The sequence below is a fragment of the Hyperoodon ampullatus genome, assembly GCF_949752795.1.
Source record: "Hyperoodon ampullatus genome assembly, chromosome: 8".
In the NCBI taxonomy this organism is placed as follows: Eukaryota; Metazoa; Chordata; class Mammalia; order Artiodactyla; family Ziphiidae; genus Hyperoodon; species Hyperoodon ampullatus.
This window is the reverse complement of record NC_136921.1, coordinates 36,620,982-36,647,029: the sequence shown is the minus strand read 5'-3', so window position 1 is coordinate 36,647,029 and position 26,048 is coordinate 36,620,982. Positions and strand designations below refer to the sequence as shown.

The 26,048-nt window shown below is 36.5% G+C and overlaps 2 protein-coding genes across 4 annotated transcripts in view; one reads left to right on the top strand and one right to left on the bottom strand.

Annotated features, from left to right (window-relative positions):
• Positions 1-567: 567 nt before the first annotated feature.
• On the bottom strand, positions 568-19,487 carry TYW5 (tRNA-yW synthesizing protein 5; the record flags this gene model as incomplete). 2 transcript variants are annotated; one of them, XM_079709989.1, is made up of 8 exons in its annotated part: positions 568-892; positions 3,859-3,975; positions 4,381-4,468; positions 6,219-6,356; positions 6,980-7,024; positions 9,426-9,495; positions 13,813-13,967; positions 19,410-19,487. In XM_079709989.1, 8 exons carry the CDS (start codon positions 19,485-19,487, stop codon positions 636-638), a joined length of 948 nt encoding a protein of 315 aa, XP_079566115.1. In that variant the 3' UTR covers positions 568-635. The 2 variants fall into 2 exon arrangements, with proteins under 2 accessions (XP_079566115.1, XP_079566114.1); XM_079709988.1 differs by having other exon boundaries at positions 9,426-9,517; positions 13,832-13,967.
• Positions 19,488-19,800: 313 nt separating this feature from the next.
• MAIP1 (matrix AAA peptidase interacting protein 1) overlaps positions 19,801-26,048 on the top strand; it is a gene marked incomplete at its 5' end in the record, with an annotated part of 40,619 nt that continues 34,371 nt past the window's right edge. For both annotated transcript variants that reach the window (XM_079709869.1, XM_079709868.1), the window contains 3 exons: positions 19,801-20,250; positions 23,808-23,879; positions 24,928-25,054. In XM_079709869.1, the coding sequence (XP_079565995.1) occupies positions 19,801-20,250; positions 23,808-23,879; positions 24,928-25,054 (649 nt within the window). The remainder of the gene's footprint in view (positions 20,251-23,807; positions 23,880-24,927; positions 25,055-26,048) is intronic.

Sequence of the window (26,048 nt, the reverse complement as noted above, 5' to 3'; positions counted from 1 at the left end):
CTTTACCAGTGACTGGCTCAGGGATGGACAGGTCTAAGCCACTTTAGATCAATGAGACCCAAGCATCTGGGGCAAATTCTGGGAAAGCTTTGCATGTTAAGAGGGTCCCTGGAATCCTCCCTGATTCCTCCACTTCATGTAAATGAACATGCACACAGCCCCAACTGCTATTGGCAACCATCCCATGACCACGAGGGCAGCCAGCACTACTATGATGCCAATGCTGCAGTTGAAAACGGGAAAAAAAAAAAACCCCAAAGGTTCCTGGTGACCCTTCTGAATCACTGGAATAGAAATACTGAAGCCCTTTCTATCAGTAGACTTCATGTATAATGATTCAATACATTTTCTTATTGTTTAGGTCATTTTAAGTTGGATTTTTAGTTATTTGCACCTGAAAGCTAAAGAGCTGTCCCACTGCAGCACTTTTTCAACCACAACAATCTGTATTAAGTAGAAACCACACAAACATGCCTTCATACTTATTTAATCTGTAAATCTGAGATTGATTTATCTTTCCTATTCTAACAAAAAGGATAAATCTTTAAAAAAATAATTTACATCTTGTTATACTTTTCCAATATTTGAGTTGAACTGTATTTAAAAGTTTATGCTCATTGCATTCACTTCAATATTTATTCAAAGTTTTTGCTATAGGCTTTGTCTTGAATGTGCAAGACCATTCGCCGTGCATAGAAGTCCCTGTATTCCTCTGGTAGTTCAGCCAGGGTTTTTAAGGCTCTGTCCAAAATTTGTGCAGCTCTTGATGCTGCTGTAGGATCTTTGTTTCCATAGGTATCCGTTTTATCATAGCATTCAGATGGAAGATGCTTCCAAAAGACATTCACTCCCACTCCAAACTCTTCAGATATTACATTATGGAACCATAAAGCTGGAGAAGTTAAAAAAAAAAGTTAAAAATAAAAGCTACAGTTAAAAAAAAAAAACCAAAATGTCAGTGAAATATCACGAATTGCATTATAGCCAATGCAAGAAATAATTCTTGTAACTGGATCCCTTCGTTAGCACACTCCCAGCTTTTAACAGAATCATTTTAACTTTTATGAATTGCCAACCAATTTAAGGTGTCAATAGCACAACCCTACGTTTAAAACCTTTGGAAGGAGCAATTTTTCCTTTTAACTTGAAAGACATAATAAAGTTATATTTGTTTTGTAGTTCTGTAATTTGAGGCTGTGTTTTGTGTTACTTGTTTACACTTCCTGAGTCACACAACCACATCAAAAGTGTTCATTTTTTATACACAGAACATTTCAATTATTTGAGGAGTATCTTTGACCTTTTCTGACTCAGTACAGTACTTTTGTTCTCAAAGACTTCCTGTGCAAGCTGCATTTGGTTTTCTAACTTGCTTGAATCTGCATTCACTGTAGCCTCCTCAGTTTTACATTTCTAATGCAATTATAACTGTCTTATATTTCTTTCAGTTCCTTTATAATAAGTATATAAAACTAAAGCAAATATTTTGGTTGTGGAGAGGATGAGTAAACTTTTATCATAGAGCTAATTAATATTTTACTTCCACTAGAAAGCTTTATTCTTTGTTTTCAATTGAGTCTAAGTATTTTCAGAACACAGGTGCTACAGAAATACTAAAGCAACACTACAATATAATAAAGATGAAATACTAGTCACATCCAAAAAAAGTTTAATCTTGTGGAAAGGAGAAAGGAAGATTTATAAGATGCTAAATTTTAGAAACAAACTCATTCTGAGTGCTCTAGGAGAAACAAAAGCTTAAAATATTTTGATTTACAAAACTAGGTTCCAAACATGGTTTTAATCTTAACTACTCTTTCTTTCAGAACCTTTTTTTCCAAATTCAATTTAACAGGAAAAAAAGGTAACCATTCTGTTAAATCTACATCCAAAGATGGGATTTTGCTCTTACTTCAAAATATATGCAGATGTTCAGTATTTCTGTTTTGTTTTTTTTTCTCCCTTTAAGGTTGTATACAGAATAAGGGAGAACTGCATCACCCTTAACCATGCTCCCAAAATTTAAATAATGGCAATGGATTTAAAAAATATGTGCTGGTTGTAGCAATCCCACTACTGGGCATATACCCTGAGAAAACCATAATTCAAAAAGAGTCATGTACCACAATGTTCACTGCAGCACTATTTACAATAGCCAGGACATGGAAGCAACCAAAGTGTTCATTGACAGATGAATGGATAAAGAAGATGTGGCACATATATACAATGGAATATTACTCAGCCATAAGAAGAAAAGAAATTGAGTTATTTGTAGTGAGGTGGATGGACCTAGAGTCTGTCATACAGAGTGAAGTAAGTCAGAAAGAGAAAAACAAATAATGTATGCTAACACATATATATGGAATCTAAAAAAAAAAAAAAGGTTCTGAGAACCTAGGGGCAGGACAGGAATAAAGTCACAGATGTAGAGAATGGACTTGAGGACACAGGGAGGGGGAAGGGTAAGCTGGAACGAAGTGAGAGTGGCATGGACACATATACACTACCAAATGTAAAATAGATAGCTAGTGGGAAGCAGCCACATAGCACAGGGAGATCAGCTCGGTGGTTTGTGACCACCTAGAGGAGTGGGATAGGGAGGGTGAGAGGGAGACGCAAGAGGGAGGAGAAACGGGGATATATGTATATGTATAGCTGATTCACTTTGTTATACAGCAGAAACTAACGCACCATTGTAAAGCAATTATACTCCAATAAAGATGTTAAAAAAAAATGTGCTGGTTGTTTTCAATGAAGATTAAGAAGTCAAGGTATCATTTTTTTTTTTTTTTTTTTTTTTGCGGTACGCGGGCCTCTCACTGCTGTGGCCTCTCCCGTTGTGGAGCACAGGCTCCGGACGCGCAGGCTCAGCGGCCATGGCTCACGGGCCCAGCCACTCCGCAGCACGTGGGATCTTCCCGGACCGGGGCATGAACCCGTGTCCCCTGCATCAGCAGGCGGACTCTCAACCACTGCGCCACCAGGGAAGCCCCAAGGTATCAAATTTTTATACACAATTATGTGAAGGACATTTTATCAGGACAATACAAAGATTAACAAAACATGGTTCCTTGTCCTCAAAGAATTTATACTCTAGTCCCAAATGAGAACATCATATTATTATTAATACTTTTTAACTTAATTTTATTATCACTGAAAAGTTATTAAACATATTAACTTAGAAATGGAAAATAAAACTATATAAATAGAATTTAATGCATCCCTTTAATCTTAATTATGATTTTATAATCTTTATAATCTTCAGGTATTCAGTTTTGCATAATAATTACAGATGTTAATTATATCACTGGTTACTAACAATAACTAATGCCTATTTACTGTTCAAAAAAATTAAGTGACACTAATTCAGACTGTAGAAAAATAATGCACACAAAAGATATCATAGGTACTAAGACTGTAACATTTTGATATTTAATAAAATCTCTAATCTCTCTTGGCTTTGAAATATATTTACTATTTCTTGGTAAATACTTAAGTGACAGTTCTAAAACATGTTAATATTTTAGAAACAAAATGATTTTAAAAGTACAATGAGGTATAATCTCCCAGATATAAAGTATCTTGTTTGATATCCTTTAATAAAAGAATAAAGAACTTAGAGTATAATATTATATATATATATAATATTATATTTATAGGTTGCCTTTGAAAACAAGATTGTTAATACTGTAAGAATTTGTCTAAGCATATTTTAAACACACACATCTGTGTATAAAAATCATCTTGTATATGACAGGATACATCTAACAAATTTTTTTACTAAAATAATCATATAATGGATGGATGACAGAGTACAAATATTATAAAGAGCAAATTACTTAAGTCTAGAAATCTTACCAGGAATGAATAATACATCTCCAGCTTTAAGGGAACACTCATACCGTCTAGCCTTGGAAAACAGTGGATATTTAGCTAAGTCTGGGTTATCTACATTCAGTACTTCTGATTTAGTACCTGAAAAGTTCCAAAAAAGGATAATATAGATTGAGCAGTTAGCATTTTTTTAAAAAGTAACCACAAATATAAATTTGAATATTTATATTTTTTTCCTGTACAACTACTTTTGTGTACTCACAATGTGAGAATGATTACTATTCTCCTGAAACCTAAGACAATTTTCAGTAACCCATCCTTTATTTATAACCATTGACTTCCACGTAATATAATTAAGATAATCTGAAAATCTCATTCTTCATATTGCCTATCATCACATGTATACACGTACACAATGGAGAATACAATACATCATAATTAGGAAGAAGCCCTACAGAAGTTTTTCTATGAGAATGAAAAGATTAAAAAAAAAACTAACTGAATAAATAAAACTTCAGAAATTTAAGCTTAAAAAAAAAATAGTACCTGATAAATATAAATATTGGGCATCTCGAGGACTGAATAGTACAACACGCTTTTTTCCTGTCACTTGTATTAAGAAGTTATCCATTACCTGAAGACGAATAAGAACTTATGAATAAGCAGTATCTAAAATTCAAATACACAGAACCAATGGTATTCCAAACAGTTAACCATAAATCCTATCCTTTAATAAAGCTTGACTCACATTACCTAAAACTTATAGTAATATTCTAATCTAACAAGGAAAACAGTTGTGTTACACAACTGTGTCGTTATTTCTCCAACACTGTCTTAAAATGGGAAGGATTGGCAAGCTATTAGGAAATCTGAAGTCAGAAAACTATTTGCCTTTGCCCCACCATTCTGACAGCAAGTATAGTTGCACCTATTTGAGGCTCCCCTTGGTAAGTATCTATTTTACTTATCTGTCAAGGAATGCTATAAGGCCAAAATTAGACAACAGGTTGAAAGCACTTAGGAAAACCAGGTGTTGGGAAAATACACGGTACTGCTGCAACTACTGCTAAACTCTTTTACTATATGGCCAACCATAATTTGGTTATAGGTATGTATCTTGATTTCCAAATTATTTCTATAGGACTATAACTTGGCAAATTTTCTTGATGAACCTATTAATAATGGAGCAATCCTGACTTTTCCTGTGTTTGTAAGGGTACACTACATTAGTACAAATTTTGAAAAATGTTAAAAGGCAGAGCTACATAATTCTCAGCTAAGGAATTAAATATATACTAAGCAAGATATATTCATGATTATTTATTGAGTACATATCACTTCTACCTAAGCATTTCTCCTTTTACCACTAACCCTTGACTTATGTAAACTTTAACTATATAACTAACATTCCTTTGACTTATTTTTATGTTTAAGAAAAACTTCATAATATTTAAGATAAAATGGATACTACATAAAATATAGTCATTGAATACAGTTAAAAAGTTTGAGTTAACACATCATTTTCTCACCTTATCATTTATGTAAATAAAACCTTAAAAAATATGCTAAGACTTTATATCTATCTCATTTAATTATAGAGTTACTATGTTAAAATCCTCCTGAGGGCCTCAGCTAAATTGTAAAACACACTTCTAAAACTTTATTAAATTTAACTCAGAACTTTTCAAAATATTCTTTTATCTTTAGAAACCTATTAGGTATTGCTTTAAGCTTTCTAAATTTCTCCACCCAACACCAAACCAAACACAATACTAGATTTTTAATATTTTTAGATACTTATATGCATATGTTTAAGCAAATAAAATTGTAACACCACAGAATAAATGATCAAGATCAATACTCTACACATCTTGCTGCTCAATAAATACAGTAGACACTTGACATTCTCAAGGGATATACAGCCTAAGACCTTCAGGTGTCCCCAAATTCTTATAATTGGAAATGGCTCTCCACAAACTTCTGCCTTTCTCCTCAACAATGGTTCCACCTAGTCATGTAGCACTTCAACATCCTCATACTACAACCTTAACATTTTTCCCACTTTTGCAGCTTTCCCCCTCATCTGGTCCACTTTTCACATGTAAAAAAAAACACTTCAAAAAACTTAGTATATATATAATGAGGAACCAAGAATAAGACTACAGAGAAATGCAAATATAAGAAACTAACTAGGCTTTGGCATTAACTAAAATAATTCACTCCCATACCACTGCCTTGCAGAGCACCTGTTTTCAAACCTCATGTTTCAGCAAATTACATGTCAAAGATCTTTGGGGTAACCTCCAGAAAGTTGAAACTGAATGTTAAGTCCATAAATTCTAAAGAGCTACTGTAGTTTTAGATTTCTCATTTATGTAGCATACATCATAGTGGGTCCAAAGTTGTAATCCTGGTGAGCTAATTCGAAAAACACTGGAAAAGAACTGCTCTTCTTTGAAGAATTTTGGAAACTTAATATCTCCTTCCAATAAAGGAAACTGCTTTCTGATATCTGCAACATCCTGCATTGAGAGAAACATAATGAGAACTTTAATAATAAACACAATGTTGGCATAATGCTTATTTTATCTAAGGCTGCCATCAGAGCCCATGATAATAAGGAGGAATGGGGCAAAACTCTGCTCACTGCTTTAAAATACTAGGGTGTGACCATAGCCAACGCATGACCTTTCAACTGAAGGAATGACAGACTATGTACCAAGACATTCAATAATATCACTATTGTTAAGCTTAATATGCTTCACTAATAGAAAAGTTCTTCCTACTTTAAGAATCATACAATTGCCATCTACTCTAATATTTAAGTTTAGGAGTCATCAACTTGAATGTTATCAATTACATAAAACCTGTGGGTACTACTACGGGAGAAGAATAAAAGAAGGTAAAGAAATAATAGTGCCATAAAGAGAAAAGATAGAATCTGACTTGATCATTTTAGGGACCACTCCTTAACACTGTGTCCATATCAATTTGATTCTGAATACATATATATGAATTATCCAGGATTTTTATAATTATTTTAGATTGTATTTTATTAGCTGAATGGCCATCTGTAAAATAAACAGTAGAACAGATTTCTCAATTGTGGAGAGATTAGACAACTAGTTACATTCAGAATTCTTACCTTTCTAGGGTCTTCTCCAAGTGATCGTAGGTAGTACTTCTCATCCTTAAACATTCCAAAGAAAAACAACATCAGTATTCACTTAAAAATATTAGAAAGTAAAGATGGAAGGAAATGAATCTGAAAAGCTAACCCTCTTAAGTCATTTTTGAAAAAGTTCCATTTTCTTACCCTTTCTACTAATGCTCTCTGGTGGCTGTATGAAGAAATGTCTCTATATGCCGCTTGTAATAACGACAGAATCCACAAAACATTAAGTAAAATAAATCCTAAAGGCGACACACACATACCACATCTAAAGCCACAATGCTTAATTTAGACTTTATACTCCAAATTATTTACAATCTTAACAGTGTCTTAAGACTTAAAAGAACCCCCATTTGTAGAGCACATATGATCTCAGAGCATTGCTAAGGGCCAACGACAAACTAATATAATATAAATGTAGAACAGAAGATAAATAAAATACTTTATACTTTTAAAAATAATTTTTTAAAAATCTGAAACATTGCATTTTATAAAGCTAAGTTTATCCCTAATCACATAATTCTCAAACCAAATCCTTAAGAGTCAGCTCATGTACGAATTAGAAATATGTCATTTCATAGTAGTAAGTTTAAGTTGATGCTTTAAAAAATACTCAATTATAACTTCACTGAGTAGCTCTAATAGGGAACTATTTGAATTATGAAGCACTGTATTGCCTGCATTTCCTGTAATAATTAGAGAACTGAGATATATCAGGTCAAGCACAGGGGCAACCCAACTCAAGAATTCTGCCTCTTTTATACTTACATTGACCATTATAACACAAACTTCAAAATATATCTCATTTACCCTAACAATATATTATACATCTCTGTTCATAAATTTTACTAAACTCCTAGATTCACTGCTTTTAAAATTTTAACTAGTACCATATCAGATAAGTTCCATAAATTTACTACTGGCTAAATAGATTTCAAAGTATGTTCTTTAAAATTCTAAGAGTTTCTACCAGTTCTAATGTTTCAGGATTTAAAAGGTAAATTCATGTGGCAGGTACAGAGATGCGCCGCAGACTGCCCTTCAAGAAAGGATTCATAACTTATTGCAAGGAGTGTGATTAAGTTACAGCTGCCAGCTGTTTACTCCTGCAGGTCCACCTCACCCTTTGAACTAAAGGTCAGGCTCTTCGTGGGGTAGCCCCAGGCAATGACTAAGCAAGATGGTAAAAGGCCTAGACATTGCTACCCAAGACAGGACTCCTCTAAGAGGTCGTCTTCGCTCAGGAGTTCCACACTGAGCTGGCAGAGAGACTGTCAGCTCTGTATCACCATCTGATGGCACCCTCTACCCAATCCTCTCCTTTCCTTTCTCAGGCATTACTTCCCAATAAACCTTTTGTAGTCCTAATTCCATCTCAGCGTATGCTTCCTAGAGAACTGAACTAATAGTCCATATTCATCTTACTTACACACTCACCCTAATTTTTAGACTTTAATCCCTTTATCTTGTCTCTGTTTCTTTTACTTCACTTGACATTTCATGGCTATTTACATCTGTGCCACTCATTACCCTTGGACAGGAAAGGACTGATACCAAAGGGCAACTGAACATGTATGTTAAAGCATGGCTGTAAAGTTAAAAAACATTTTTCAGGTACAGCTAATGGATTCAGTTTTAGTAGATATTCTAGTCATACTATAGAATACAGATTTCTGGAGTTTGTAGGGATACTGGTGGATCTAGTGTAAACATCAGCCGATGAGAGAACTGTGAAAACACAACACTTTTTACCACCAAACTGACCAGCAGCCCAGCTGGCTCAGATGCAGACAATAGCTTTCTTCAAAGCTTAAAAAGCAGTTTATTTTTCAAATGTGCTTTTGAGATAAGAGTAAATTTTTTTAAATGTATTTATAAAGGCCTCAATGCCTTATCTCAAGACATTTCAATTATTTAAAGCTGGATTATAATGTAAATAAGTAGAATTCTTCTGCCTTTAATCCTGAGCAAATATTATAGTAAATACATACAATAGAAATCACATTGATAATAACAATAATATAGAAATAGTCTAATAGTAAGATATGAAAATAAAGTTCTCCATTAGCATTTGAACTTGGCATATCAGACCAAAGCATTTTCAGAGGAAGTAATATTAATAGCTAACATTTAGTGAGTGGTTCCTACGTGTCAGGCACTGTGCTAAGTACTCTATGGATTTTATTTAGTTAACTGTCACAAAAACCTTATGAAATAGGTACCGTTATTATTCCTGTTTCATAGATGAGAACACTGAGGCACAGAAAGATAATTTGGACAAGGTTTGAGACCTAATAAATAACACAGCTAGGATATATGGAAGGCTACAGTTCTTACATATCTAATATTCTTTTATAAGAAAATAATTTAGTATTTACATATTAATGCTTTCTTAAGAAAATGTGTTAAAAGCAATTACCTCTGAAATAAAGAATTCCTTATGCTTTTCTTCAGCTGCCCTCTGAACCAACTTGCCAAAAGGTAAAGTTCTGAAATAAACACCAAAGAATCCTTGGACTTAGTAACAATACATCATCTAGTAATACTCTAGTCACTATATATATATATGTGTGTATATGTGTGTGTGTGTGTGTGTGTGTGTGTGTATACACACACACACTGCTTGTTGGAGTTTGATCTATCTTCTGTTTTACAATATCCATAATTTTTATTATAACCTATTATGCGGAATTCTAAATTTTCAAAATTCATTTAGCATTGAGCTTATTTGACCTAGGTTGTCTGAAATTTTGATTTCAAATAGATCTACAGTACAGATGGATCCTTCTCATATCAATATACTCCTATTCCAAGTTGCTGTTAAGAAAAATGTTTCTGGTTCTATGGTATATATGGTATCTTTGGAAATACACCAACTTTCAAACTTTTATTGCCACTAATTTTCAAGTGTCCTGGCAAAACAAGTCTTGTGATGAATGGGGCAAGCTATCAATACCAATGCTACTTCGGAAGAGACAACAAGCAAACAGTCCAATGAAGACAAAGCCCCTCTGCTTCACACCAACCTGCCTGCCTTCTGGCACTAGCACACAAAACTGCTCTCATCCTCCTGTACCACCCTCTGTCATTTCAGGCTTCTGAGGAATAGCTCAGGAATTCCAGTGAAGTGACCAAGTTTTATTCTTCTTAAATATTTCTGCCCAAATGCCTGTCTCCTTCCATCCTGGTGAACAGGGCTGAACACTACAGAAGCAAAGTTTCCTTTACCTCATGCTCTTGAGCCTGAAGGGCTATCTTTTCTCTGCGTCACATCCTATCCATTCAACCTTCTAGAATCAAATGTACTGCCCCCATCTGCAGATGATACCTTATCAGGAACATCGAGACAATGACTTCAAAAGCATCTGGGTCACTGTACTCCGTCCTCCGCACCTCTGATTAAGAGTTGCAATCTTTCACTCCTATTCTCAAATATCTTTCCACTTGATATCTGTACTGGGGAGGTAAGATTTCCTTGTAAGAAGATGACCTTGCAATGTTTTCCTAGAAACATACTGGGTTAAGATAAATGTGGAATGTCAGCTGTTAGAACAGGTAACATTGTTTATTGTAAAATATGACCCTTTGGGAATCCCCTGGCGGCCCAGTGGTTAGGACTCCATGCTTCCCCTGCAGGGGACACAGGTTCAATCCCTGATCGGGGAACTAAGATCTGGCATGCTGCGCAGCGCAGCCAAAAAAAAATAAAAATAAAAAGACCCTTTATTTATTATGTCTAGACTAGAAGGATGGTGAGTGGACTACAGCCACTTGTTAGGAAGCAGAGGACCTGGCTTCTCTGTGTGCAGTGCAACTCAGTAACTGAGTGTGTTCCCTGGAGGAACTGAGAAGCTACGGTCATGAGCCATTTCACGCTGCTGGTTTCTGTGGACTAAGTGGCTCAACGAAGCTAGGGTGTTTCTGCATCCACCTCTATAGTCAGTCTTGTTCCCTTACAAGTAAGCTGTCACTTGGTGAGCCAAAAAATGGCTTCTGGATTGGTATAAGGACTCCCACTGATTCTATCCTGCTGGAATACTGTTTCCTGCCTCGTATCTTCTTGCAAAGGTAAGTGAGTCTGATGCCAGATTATGGACTAGCGGGTGTCAATCAGAATTTGAGGACACACTGCTGATAATTATGTAGAGTGAGCACTCCAAGAGAGAAGAAATGAGTCTGTCATCTACTCAGACCAATCTACTACTATAGTTTTGGCTAATAATATCAACAAATTTATTTGTTTAATGTTTTCCATCTCTGACCTCACTATATACTCTTCATTCCTACCAAAGCATCTTTGAAGAATTCGGGAACAATGTGGAAGCCTCTCTGGGCCAAAACTACCTCTGAAATTGGTGCGGTTGCTAAGGCTTAGCTTTTTTACTAGAGAGAACCCAAGACCTTTACAAGAAGAGGCCAGATAGAGTAGCTCAGTCCATAGAAGCAGAACTCGGGTGCCCCCAGCAACCTTCTCCTTTAGGTCGTAGTACCTGTCAGAGCTTCTACAGAAACTAAGCCGAGAGAAGAGGAAATGAGGTATATGAATTGTTAAGTTACTTGGCCTTAAGGTCTTATCTATCCCATGCATGTTTCAATAAGAAGGGCATCTGCTATATAAGCTCCACTTGTCTGGACTGACATACAGACCAGTAAGGGAGGTAGTATCAAAGAGGGCTTAGGATTATTCGGACTTGGTGGAGTCAGGCAAATTTGGGTATAAGTCTTAGTTCCATCATTTAGAGCTATACAATCTTGAGTAAGTTATTTAACGTTTTTAAACTTCCATTTCCTCATCTGTATAATTATTATTTAAAAAATCTACCTCACAGAAGTTCAAAAGAGTAATATAATCTAGGATGCACAGTACCTGATATATAGTAAGTGTTCAATAAAGGACAGATGGTGGGGTTAACAACAATGATAATGCAGCAGCATGCAGTAGTTACCAACATTTAGAAAAAGAAGAAAAAAATCTTCACTGTTCTGCTCCCCATTTTGGAAAGGCTGCTTCGCAAAATCAAGATCAGGAATGATGAAAGTATAACAAACAAGAGCAGGATGATGATAGGAGTCAGATGATGTGATAGGTAGAAGCAGTGAAGCAAAGCTTATATAAGATTCAGACTTAAAAAAAAATCTATGGCCAGAAGAATACCAACAGTATCCTTTCACTACACAAGGCTCTTCTTTTTTATAGTATACTGACTCTGGAAGAACAGTTAGAGCTACCAAGAGGAGAGAAGTAAAAGCTAAGACTTGGAAACATATTTATCTTCAAATGTTTAAAAAGCAGAAATGCAACCTTAAACTGAACTGATAATAATTATATATGTGCGTAGGTTTTCTTGCTTTCTAGTCTCTGGCTTTGGTCTAGATGCCTCCCTTCTTTCCTACTCCCTGATAACTGCCAAAAATGACTAAATCTATTTTCCTTCTTACTCTAAGAAACTAATCTTGCAACTCCTTAGGAGCTGTAGTGAAAGGCTTAGAGGAAGCTGGAATAGGAACTATTACATAATATATGTGCTTCAAAAACATGTTTTGAAAAGTTTATAGGACATGACATAACATCAAGGCAGCTCAAGATGAAGTTTCAATACCCATTTGTTACAGCATTGGGCTCCCTGGAAAATAAACATCATTAACTGCAGGCTGAAAAACGCTCATCATTCCAGCACTTTCTTCCACTTTCTTGATTTAATAAAAAATGAAAAGTTCTTACACTTGGAAAAATTTATGGTAATTAAATTCAAACCATGGCCTATTAAAAACCAAAACTCTAATGGCAAATATTCAAAGGATCAAAAACCGAGAAATGCTTTGGCAAGCTGCTATATGAACTTGGGAAACTCTACTGAGAAAAGAATGGCCCTGGACATTAGAAGCTCTGTTTAACTCATCTTTAAACTCTGGAAGGAACAGTGAAAGCCACCTTTCTTTAAAAATCAGTCTTTTGTGAACAACATGGTTTTTCAATAGACTGAATTCGCTGGGAACTGCACGTGCTCAGAATTTGAAAGCTGTTTGTTTTTAAATTTAACATTTTTAGTGAAACTCAAGGGAATAAACTCATGGGAATAAATAGCATACTAAATCTATAAGGCTGTAGCATTTAAAGCTTTCAAGTTTAGATATTCCACAGCAGTTAACTATCTTTTACTTTTAAGACATTCCAAAGCATAAAATGACAACCATGAGGGACATTTAAAGTATTTAAGATTATTTGGACAAAAAAGAAAATTAAGCCTGATTTATCCAAGTTGATAAAAGATTATACCAAACATAGCAACCACTTGTCTTATATTTCTGGAGAGGGCGGGCAGAAAAAGAAAACATGAGCTTATACTTATCTAAAAACAATCTGGAATTAAAAAATCTTCCCAAAATAGGGCATTTAAAAATCAAAATAGGTTATAAAGGAAGACTTTAGAATTTATTACTCTAGATAACAATTACTAATGTGGGAGGGTCAACTAATTAATGAAGCACTGAATGAATACAGTACACCGAGTTTAGATGAATCTAACTTTAGTTACAGAAATTCTGCTCTTTCCATGACTCCAGAAGGTACTGGGTATACACCATATTTTTAAAATGGTCTTTGGAAATGTCTTTGTATAATTATGTAAGCTCAGAATTCTTGTCTTTTAAAAGCCATTCTTTAAAAATTAGTAAGCTATTCCACAATTATATCAAACTAGCCAAAAGAGAAAATGCTATATGGTCTTTGTATAATAATGCAAAAATATTTTAAAGGTTTAAAAAAAGTTATGTGTATCCCCAGAATAAACCTCAGAAGAAAATACCTATACACAAAGTTCTTACTAATGAAGTCCATCTGGGCAACTGCAGCAACATGAATCTTCACCTCTTTCCTCCCTCCAATTTGGCTTAGGTAATCCACCGTCCATTTGCTTGTACATGTCCCCAAATCAATTCCTTCCAACACTAGAGGTTTTCTCTGTGTGGAAAAAATCAACCAAAAATTAGGGAAAACCAACAATGTATCAGGAGCTGTATTTGGTAATAAAGGGATAAAAACAAATAAGAAATGATTCTTTATCCCAAGATGCTAAAAATCAAACCTTCTGACAATTCATGCTGTAACTAAAACAGGAAGAGGACCCATGTAATATAGTTAGAACAAAATTTTAACATTAGGAAAACAAAACCGAACAAAACAGAAGTGCCACCATAGGCTTAGAAACAAGAGAAATCTGAGTATTATTAAAGCATTCTCTAGAGTGTTATTTATGATAAAAAATACAACTGATTAAAATTTGTGCTTTATACTCAAATACTGTTTGCAACTTTTTATTTTGATACCATTCTAAACTCACAGAAAAGTTGTAAGAACATTACAAAGAACTCCCATATACCATTTACTCTGAGTCACTAGTTGTTAATTTAACATTTTGCTCCACTTACTTTACCATCTGCTCTCACTCTTGTTATATGTGTACAGAGAGAAACATATTAAAGATAATTTAATTTTTTCTGAACTAGTTCAGTGTAAGTTGCTGACATCATGCTCCTTTATCTCTAAAACTTGAGTATATTTTCTGAGAACAAAGACATTCTTTTATATAACAACAATAATTATCAAAATTATATTTAACACTGATATAATACTTTAATCCAGTCTGTATCCAAATTTTGCTAATTTTCCTTATAATATCCTCTATATTTTTTTCCCTATTTCTGAGATGCCACATTGTATTTAATTACTATATCTCTTTTACTCTGGAACAGTTCATCAGACTCTCTTCTATGACACTGACATTTTTGAAGAGTACAGGCTAGTTATTTTGTAGAATGGCCTTCAACTTGGGTTTATCCGATGTTTCTTCATGATTAGATTCAGGTTACTCATTTTTGGAAAGAATGTACCACAAAAGCAATGTTGTGTCTTTCTCAGTGCAACACATCAGGTAGCACATGATATTTTCCCTATTATTTATGATGTTAATTTTGATCAACTGGTAATTCCTGTCTCAATCAAGTATTGCTACGATGAGTGTAAAAATCGTGATTAAAAAAAAAGCTCCATCACCTTCTACATGTACTAGTTGGTATTCTAATGTAAAAATCAGCTCTAACTTCTCCATTCACTTATCTTATTCACTGAGTTATATTTTACTGATATAATTTTGATGCTCAAGTTATCCCAGATTTGGCCAGCAGGAGTCCCTTCGAGCTGCCTCTTGTGACATTTTACCTGAGCACTTCTTACTTTACGGAAAAATAACACAATCCAGTATCCTTTTACATCTCTGTCCCAGCCCTCTAGTCATTTCTTCAAGCAGCTCTGGTTTCTTCTAGTGGGGAATGCTGTTTAGAAACCATGATCTGGGTGCTGAATGTGTTTATGACTGTTGGTGTGTCATTACTTCTAGGCCTTCTCAGTGGACAGAGCTAGGAAACACATGAAGGTGTGTATATACTCACTCTCTCCTCCCCAAATATATATATACACACACATATTCTGCATATGCATATAGTTATATCTATTTATCCATTTCTCTTTCTCTCTCAATATGTACTATACACACACACACACACACACACACACACACACACACACACAATTAATGGATGTATGATGAACCATGATACCTCCAATATGGATACCTAATTCTGATCTTATACCACAAGATTTATTCTAATATTCATTGTTTATATATTTGTGAACTCCCTTCTCTTAGTGGGAAACCTGGTTCCTATCATCCTCAATGTTTAATGAATTGTACAATCCCAGAATTCACAATAAGTGCTTTTGCAATTGCTAAGTTATACCACTGTAAAAAAAAGTCTACAAACTAGAAGAAACTAGAAGAAACTTGCCTGGGGGTTTGAAGCAAAGAAGAGGTGGGAAACCAAAAGCAACATGGGATATATGTGACTTGCCAGAGTTCTTCAAGACCTTTGAGACTTCACTTGAGTCTTCAGTTGCTTAATTTACTGAAAAGATTTTCCTGTTCATGTTAACTATGTCGGGGAATTGATGGAAATAGAAAAAAATAAGCATAAAATTTGGAAGTTGATTATCAAATCTTTTTTTTCAGTCTTTTTCTAAAGAGCTCATCCTGCTGAAGTGAATGAAATGGAGCATTCTGTTATTTGTACAAGAAATCTAAGCATACATACAGGAAAAAAAAAGATAGGATTGTATTTATTTATTTATATAGACTTCCAGTATAAAATCAATTTTACTTTTCATCCACTTGGTGTAGCATAGCCAATGAGCTCCTTGTACTTTCTTATCTGTACTCAGTGTAACTGCACTTACTCTGGAGCTGTGTTTTTAAGATTGGCATTTGTTTATAATGGATTAGTCATAAGTGCAAGAAAGATACTGTCTTTATAAATGACTTTATCTTAATGTTATAAAAGTAATTATTGGTTCTTTATTGGAGACAGTAGAGTTGATATTTCACAGTCACATAATAAAAGGAATTGATTAAAAAAAAATACAAACTAGAATTCAGTATTGTTTATGGTTCTTTTTGGTTTTAGACTGATACATAATCAAAGTACTGTGTTCAAAAGTGACCTAGGTTACTTCTCCTCCTCTTCCTTACTTAGGTTCACTTGTTACTTTTATATTCTACATTAGAGTTTGGTTGGTTTTTTGGAACCATTCCTCATCCTTGTTAATTTTATCATTACTATTACTGTAGAATATAAAACAGTAACGTGATCTCCAAAGTCAAAATTATACAAAAAAGGTCACCGCATCTATAATCACCCACCTCGTAATCATTCATCCCCTATAGATAACCAGTCTCATTAATGTCTGGCTTATCGTCCCTGTATTTCTTTTTTGCATAGTGACCAAAAATATATATACTTTCTTATTTCCCCTTCTTTTTTATACAAAAAGTGTCTTATTATGTATTGTTTTTGTAATTTGCTTTTTTTTAAAAATTTAAAAATATATCCTGGAAATCACTACTATCAGTTCAGATTATTTCCCTCATTCTTTTTTACAGCTTAGTACACCTTCATGTAAGTGGACAATTTAATCAGTCTCCTATGCATAGGTTTTTAGGTTATTTGTAATAATTTGCAAGCATAATAGACACTAGAAATTTTCATACTGTTGGAAATATATCCCCAGAGTAAATTCTGAAAGAGGAATTGCCATATCATAAAGTAAACACATCAGTAGTTTTGTTAGATATGCCAAATTCCCCTCCATGAGGGTTGTACTACTTGGCATAAAACGTGAGAGTACCAGTTTCTTCACAGACCCAAAGAATATTATTATTAAAACCTTTTTGGGCTTCTCTGGTGGTGCAGTGGTTGAGAGTCCGCCTGCCGATGCAGGGGACAGGGGTTCGTGCCCTGATCCAGGAAGATCCCACATGCCGCGGAGCGGCTGGGCCCGTGAGCCATGGCCACTGAGCCTGCGCGTCCAGAGCCTGTGCTCCGCCACGGGAGAGGCCACAACAGTGAGAGGCCCGCGTACCGCAAAAAAAAAAAAAAAAAAACTTTTGATTTTTGCCAATATTATAGATAAATGGTATCTCAGTTTAATTTCTCTTATGAATAAAACTGAACATCTTTTCATGTGTTTAGATGCCGTTTTTATCTTTTTGTCAACTGTTCATTTTTAATCAGATTTTTGCCCTCCCCCCATTAATTTTTAAAACTTCTTTACATACATGGGCTTTTACTGCCCTTTAATGAAATATGTTGCAAATATTTTTCTCCCAGTTTGTATTTTATGTACAATTTTAATCATTTATCACACCTGAGTCATAGTTAGAAAGCCCTTCCGTAGACCTAGATTGCAGAGAAATTTACCCATGTTTTCCTCTAATACTTAATGTAGTTTCTTTTTTTTAATTTAGATCTCTGATCCATTTGGAGATCACTCTTGCGTACGGTGTCAGATATAAATCTAATTTCATCATTTTCTAAATGACTGTGACCATCCACTTGTCCAAGCACCATTTATTTAAAAGTCCATCTTTGCCCCAGTGATTTTTAAAATGTCACGTTCATCACATGATAAATTTCCACATACATATAAATAACTCCAGAGCCTGGATAAATACTTGTGTGTGTGTACACACATCTATCTTCATCCAGACTTTCTATTTTATTCCTCTGGTCTGTCTATTAATGCACCCGTACCACACTATTAAATATTAAAACATGTTTAAAAATCTGATAGGACTATAACCCCTCACAGCTTTTCTTTAGTGTTTTCAGGTAAAAATGTCTTGTTTTGCAATTTAGTTATTAATTTCTAGTTTTATTACATTGTGACCAGAGTGTTGTTTGTAATTTTCCACTTTATGAATCTTAGTGATGCTTTGTGACATATTGTATGTCTTGTCTGGGAAGCCTAAACTACAAAACACTTTTTGCTATTCATCTTCCAAAGCATTTCCACATACGTACAACATTTGGTCTTCATAATACTGTCCTGAAGGCATCTTATACTAACGTGTCCTGCGGTGGGGTAGGGAGGACAACAATCTATCTAGCACTAGTCCCCCAAGAAATTAAGGCTTTAATCCTCCCTATAGGTTGCTAACTCCTAAAAGAAAAAAATTTCATCCCTGACTTTTGTAATACTCAGGACTGTAGCTCAATGACTACCCTTATAGGTGTAAATATCAACTAAAATTGCTGGGGGGGCGGGTTTCTTTATCATGAGCAGGCTAACTGTAAACCTGTGGGTTACTTTTTTTTTTTCTGTAAGTATCTGCTGCCCTCTTTATTCTTAGTTTTTCTGAAGACTAGATTCCCTTGCAAAGCAAGTAAAAACACTTTTTTCCCCCATTAGTATTTTTCTCTGAGAACTAAGGTTCGAATTATACGTATAAGAGAATGGAACATCTGAACTAGAACCCACGTTAGTTAGAATCCAAGACCATTGGAAGTTTGTCGGGGGATTCCCATTGCTTCCCCTTTTGGCTCAGTGCAGTGAAAAACTTCTTCAGATCCATTAACTCGCGTAGACTGACAGGCGCCGTTCAAGCCACTGGCTGAAACCTCCTCTAGATTTTAGGAAACCCGATGGAAGACTGGAGGCGGGGGGGGGGGGGAAACCCCCCTGGGTTGCCATGGTAACGGTAGAAGACTTCGTAATCAGACTCCCGCAAGGCCGCTAAGCAGCTAGCAGGGCTTCTTAGGCAAAATATTTCTCGTAGCCAGCGCTCTGCCGTCAACCTGCTCCCCAGATACGTGGAACGGAAAACTTAACAGATGAGCCAGTCAACATCCCCCATGTACCCTCTCCCTTGGCCGCCGGGCCAACCAGCCACCTTCAGCCGACAGCCACCTTCTCCCACACCCTGGATCGCAGGAAACCAATTCGGAGCCGCTGGAGCGCTAGGGACGGGTATCCACCGGCTTCCCGCGGTTCTGCCCCGCAAGAGGGCCTCACCTGCGGATAGAGGTGCTCCATGAACTGCTCCTGCGAAACGCCCTCGAGCCGGGGTACCGGGAAGCGTTGCCCGGCCATGGTTGCTCACGCCCGTCCTCTTCCAAGTCCAGGGAACCTCGGCCCTAACACGTTCCAACCGCGCGGACCGCCCGGAAACAGGTCCGGGAGAGAAAAGTTCCACGAGGCCGGCTGAGTCGCGAGAGCGGCGGGTTCCGAGCGCGGGGCTGGGGGCCGACGAGCATGTGATGGAGAGCGGGGAAGTGGAGAACTCACCAGAGGTGCAGTAACAGGCCGGCTTGACTCTCCAGTCTCTTTCTCCGAGTCCCGCCTAGGTGGTTTCCCGCCGACTTTGTTTCCGTACTGCACAGGCAAGGGGTGAAAGGTCACAAAAATGGCGCTGGCCGTCAGTCTTTTACCCCGCTTGCTGCTTTCTCGGCCTCTGCCGGGCTCGGCCGCCCGACTCTGGACTCCCGGTTCGGCCGACGTGTGGCCGCCGTTGGCTGGACTTTGCTGCTTCTGCCGCCGCCGCCTCGGCTCGGGAGCGGCCCCATTTCCTCGAGTCTCTTGGGCCTCTGCGGCCTTGGCGCTGCCTTCTCGGGCTCCTCAGCGTCCCCTGCTCAGCCCTCTGGGACTCCCCACAACCCTTCCCGCTTTCCCTTCCTGCCCTCGGCGAACCTACAGCACCGAGGAGCAGCCCCAGCAGCGCCAGAAAACCAAGATGATCGTCCTGGGGTTCTCCAACCCCATCAGCTGGATTCGGACTAGAATTTACTCCTTCCTTATCTGGGCCTATTTCGACCAAGAGTTCAGCATCGCAGAATTCTCAGAGGGAGCGAAGCAGGTTTGTTTATTTCTCTGTAGAAAATCTCTCTGCCTCTCATGCATTCGACTATTAGACACGCAAAAGTGTTTAGTGGTGAGGTTTCCACTGGGTCTCAAATGATAACATGTGGGTAGTGACCCAGACACAGAGCCCTCCGGCCACTTCTTGATTTAAATTAAGCTTCTGCTTATGTTGCAAGATCGCCGAGAAATAGGGTTTCGATGGAGGCACCAAGGTGAAGTCCCTTAATTACTTTTTCTACTGTCTATAGGTTTTGAGTCAGAAATGGATTCAAAGCCAGTTTCTGTAGAAGCCACATGGCTTTATTTTTTCTGAACGTGATTTTCTGCAGAATGAAAAAGACAGTATTGATCGTATGCTGGTATTGATATATTTAATCCTAGCTTTTTTTTAGATTATTTCTATAAACAGACATTGATATTTATTTATGTGACCTGTCAGTTATAAATTAAATGTTTTCAACTTTATAATCAATGTCAATATTAACTCCTGCTTTTGCTTCCCCGAGTGAACTCCTGACTGATTTATGTTTTTGTAAAAAATTAAAAAGTAAAGAGCAAGCTTGATTAACAGCATTGTAAGGGATAAACCTCTGCTCATGTCAGTTTTCAGAATCTTTTGTCCATGCAGAGGTAAATGGGCATGATGCTACTGTTCTCCACCACTCTGCTGATGACTTGAGCTTGTCTACCTCATGCTTATTTATGTGTCAATAAGGAATGGAAGTCATCTCCCCACTATGGGCAGGATTCAAGCCTAAGTCCCTATTTTCTCTGAACACAGAGGAGCATGGGACACTTTTTAGTCACTCTTTGATCCTAAAGATCCTCCAGCTGTGAGCTATTTTAGCCCTCATCCTTGTTATTAAGTAGTATCTGCACCCCTTCATCAGCCAGTTTGTATACAGTCTTGCCTCATCTAAGTCAATTTTTGTGCATTTAACCATTCTGATTTCCAAAAAGAATGTTGGGTCATCCATGGCAAATATTTAGTGATTCCATTAAACCAGCGGTTACTTTAACATACCTTTCAGATCAAGCAAACCAGTTTTTCAACACGTACGACTTAAAAGGACATAGCTGAAAAACCTTCTTCCTATTAGATCTCATAAGGCAACTATACCTTCCTCTGCATAGATGTAATTCTAGGGCTTGGGAATAATCTGATGCAAAAACACTGGGTAGATTATCTACTCTCATGGGCTCAATTTGCCCTTTCTCCTTAGACTAACCTCCTATCAATAAGATGTTATCTTGGGATGTGAATATCAAGTTATCAATTAGATCATGTTCTTTAAGATTTTTTTTTAATCATAGAACATAAAAAGGGACCTTCGTGCTCATTATTCTAGTCTAATTCTTTCAGATGATAAAAATCAAGTTCTAAAAAGGTGAAACGATTGGCTCAAGGATGCATAGCTAGCAAGTGCTGAGGTGCATTGTCCTGTAACCCACTCTATAAGCAGTCTTGGTCCTCCAGGGTCACTAGAAGTTGAGATGGTTAAGTACAATCTAGGCAAGCTTTTTTTTTTTTTAATTTATTATTTAAGAAAAATTTTTTGAAGTATGTTGATGTACAATATTATGTATTATATATATATATATATATATATATATATATAATACAGGTATACAATGTAGTGATTCACAATTTTTAAAGGTTACACTCCATTTATAGTTATTATAAAATATTGGCTATATTCCCTGCGTTATACGATATATCCTGTAGCTTATTTTATACCAATCTAGGCAAGCCTTTATTCATCATGTGAGCCAGAGGAATAGGTGGTCTGGTGATATACAATCCTTAAACAGCTTTATTAGCTCCACAAACCCTACTTTCCATTGATACGCACATATGACGTGATACCTTCCCTATTACTGCCCTCAAACCACTAACCATGTACTGTCTGTTTTCCTGTATCTTGCTAGCATATTTTGGCCTTTTCTATGAAAAAGAGGGCTATTTCCTAGAAGCCTGTTTAGGTTAGGCAATCTTATATCACCAAAGCCTTATCAGGGCAGCCTCCTAATCGTTCCTTATTACCTTATAGGATAATTTGCTCAGGTGTGATCTTCTTTGGCCACACAAACTAGAGTCTCATGGTTGGGTTTCAACATGATGGTTATGGTCTTTGTTTCTTCTTACCAAATTTCACCCATCTTCTGCACACAAAGGCTTACTAAAACATACAGTGTTTCTGAACCCTGAGAGCCTCTAAAGTGTTTGCAAGGGATCCTTGAATCCATTTGGAAGTGTGCTTTTCCTCAAAATTCAACTCCATTATTGCTAGGGCTGCCACAACAAAACACCTCAATCTGGGTTGCTTAAACCACAGAACTTTATTTTCTTACATTCTGGAGGTTAGAAGTCCAAGTACAGGGCGTTGGCACCTTGTTGGTTGGTTTCTTCTGAGGCCTCTTTCCTTTCCTTGTAGATGATTGCCTTCTTGCTGTGTCCTCACATGTTGGGTATTTTTTTCCTCCGCTGTGCATGTGTGCCCTAGTATCTCTGTGTATATCCAGATTTCCTCTTGTAAGGACACCAGTCAGATTGGATTAGGGCCCACCCTCATTTGACTTCATCACCTCTTTAAAGGTCCTGTCTCCAAATATAGTTGCCTTCTGAGGTACTGGGAGTTAGGGCTTCAACATATGAATTTGGGGGAACACAATTTAGCCTATAACAATTATGAGTATTGTCTGTCTGACACACCTGTGCATCCTATTTCTCTTGCCAGTTCTTGAAATTTCATCTTAGATATTACTTCCTTTAGGAAGCCCTCTCTTTTCCACGCAGATAGCTTAAGTGCTCACCTGTATGCTCCCAAATCATCCTGTTCTTATTCCTGTCATAATTTTTGAACTTGTCAGTTTTCTTGGCTCCCTCCTCAAGTAGACTGCAAGCTTCTCGAAGACAGGTAGAGTCTTAATGCACAATTCCATTCCTCACTGCTAGGCATGTGGAGGATTGCAGTTGGGTCCCTCCCACTTTAAAATGGGATCTCGTACTTCAAAGTTGGGATCTACTGTATTAGATTGTGCAAACTCATTATCTTTTCTCCCGCTTTACCAAACCTGCCTTATCTATCTTAATGAGGTACAACTGCAACCCAGATCTCCAGACTCCCAGTACCGTCTAGGTTGTGCTGCTGTGTATTCATGATTAAGAGGAGGACCATATAACAGTCACAATGGTTGATTACTTCATCATTATTTTAAAAGGAAATATATAGGAGATTTTTTTATTGAGGACGTAGTACGTACACCACACGCAATCTTTTCCCAGGTCCTTGGAGTAGATACATAAGTAGCAATCTGCTCACTTACTACTGTCCATGTGGGAAGGCCATATGAGAAAAGAAAAGTCAACCAACTTTGGAGGAGTTATGCCTAACACTGATATCTAGTGTTTGACATTGTCTATTGCCTTTATCATAAAATAGTCTTTGTTACACTTAGCCATTCAAGTATGAGCACTGTACATTGTACGGTATTTCACATGATATCTTGAAATAATAATCACCACCCTCCCCCCACTGTTTTTTTTTTAAGGCTTTTGCTCATGTGTCCAAGTTGCTGTCACAGAGTAAGTTTGATCTATTGGAAGAACTTGTGGCCAAAGAGGTAAAGTATACTTTTATTTTTCCTTTAAAAATAAATGTATTATTCTCTTGTAGTAGAATGATATATGTTGTCCTTATTTATGCTTTAAAATAGTATGCATGCTTACTTAACTTCTTGTCTCATATATAAAATGGGATAGTAGTAGTATTGTTGGGAAATCATGTGAGGTAGTATATGTAATGTAGAGACTTAGAATGGTATATGGTTCAACCAAAGACTATATATGTGTTTGCTTTCTGCATGGTATTTTATTGTGTACATGCAATATAATTAATTTAGCTAGTTTCCCATTTATCAACGTATAGCATTTCCAATTCCTCTGCTATTCCAGCGTTGTTGTCAATATCCTTACATATCCATTACCATTGACAAAAAAAAAAAAAGTCTTCTTATTTTTCTCCTAAAAGATTAGCTTTTCATATTTAGATTTTCAGTATTCTTATGGTTGTTTGATTTTTGTATTTGGTTTGTATTAGAAATCTATGACTATTCCCACTGCCACCCTTAAGTAAAATAAATCACCCTTAAATAAAAAAATAAAAAATAAAATAAAATAAAGTAATATGCATGCCATCAGCCAAAGTAGAGTCCCTGTATCTTGCCTTTTGGGTACTTGGGGTCATATAAAAGTATAGAATGACTTGCTACTTAAGGCATAAGTAAGTTAATATGATGTCTTTCAGTTCTTATATAGAATTCTGTATAAGAACTGAATTCTATATAAGAACAGTTCTATTAGGAATTATCTAATTGAATCATCAGATCCCTTTCAGCCTTGCTTTTTTATTTATTTATTTATTTTTGGCTGCATTGGGTCTTTGTTGCTGCGCACGGGCTCTCTCTAGTTGCGGCGAGCAGAGGCTTCTCTTCCTTGTGGTGTGCGGGCTTCTCATTGCGGTGGATTCTCTTGTTGTGGAGCGTGGGCTCTAGGCGCACGGGCTTCGGTAGTTGTGGCTTGTGGGCTCAGTAGTTTTGGCTTGTGGGCTCTAGAGCGCAGGCTCAATAGTTATTCAACAAGTGAACTATGGTTTGCTTTTTCCATACCTAGACACTACGTGTATTGAAAGAAAAGGTTACTTCACTACCTGACAACCATAAAAATGCCCTTGCTGCTGACATAGATGAAATTGTATATACATCAACAGGAGACATCTCCATTTACTACGATGAGAAAGGTAATGCTGGAGCATAGTCAACATTAAATGACCCACAATTGTCCAGATAACCTAAACTAGTGAATAATCATGGAATAGTGACATTCTGTTGGTACAAGTGGATATTTATAGAACTGCAGAGAAAATAATATATTCATTCTTTAAAGCCCTAGCTCTGGAAGACTTGGGATATAGTAATAGTTTCTTATGCCTTTCTATCTAGAACTTTTCCCTAAAGTTATTTAATTCACAGAAGAGAGCATTGTAACTTAAGTTAATGGAAATTGTCTAAGACAAGCTGCTCCCATATCTTAAAATGAAAACATTTGTGTTTCAGATTTCCTAACTGAAAGGAAAACAATTGAATATTTTAAGTGTCTAGCTGTATGTTAAGTAGGAGTAAAGAGTAAAAGAAAAAGTAAATAATATTAGCTAAAGACTGTTTTGAAAGTAACATTAACTCAGAACTCCCAAATTGGATTTATTTGGAGATGATGAAAAGAGTTGAAAGGAACTTTAGCATTTATCTTGTTCTTCTCTTTGTCCTATTTCCCCAATAGCGTTCCTGAAAACTTGACTTACTTACTCCTTCTACAAATATTTGCAGTGTATTATGTGCTAGGCACACAGGAAATCTAGTCTTTGCTTACACGCTTGCTAAGGCAGTTCTGACTGAGGACTGTTAATAGTGAAAAAATTTTCACACACATATTAATTTGAAACATTTGTAAAGGTACTTTTAATGATAAATATTTTCTTCTTCCTAATATTTCACATTGCATCTTAGCACCATGGTTACTACCTGATTTTTGCACAGGACGTTGTCATAATCACTGGGCATAGTAAAGTGAATTAGGGGTAGAATAGAAGGCTTCTTTCTGGCAGTTGGGGTTAAGTTAATGACATAGCAGCAAAAAAGTGTTCCCCCCCCATTTTTGGTTTGACAATAGATATCTGTTATCATAATTTTAGAAAATGCTACAAATTGAAAGTAATCCATGTAGTACACTTGGTA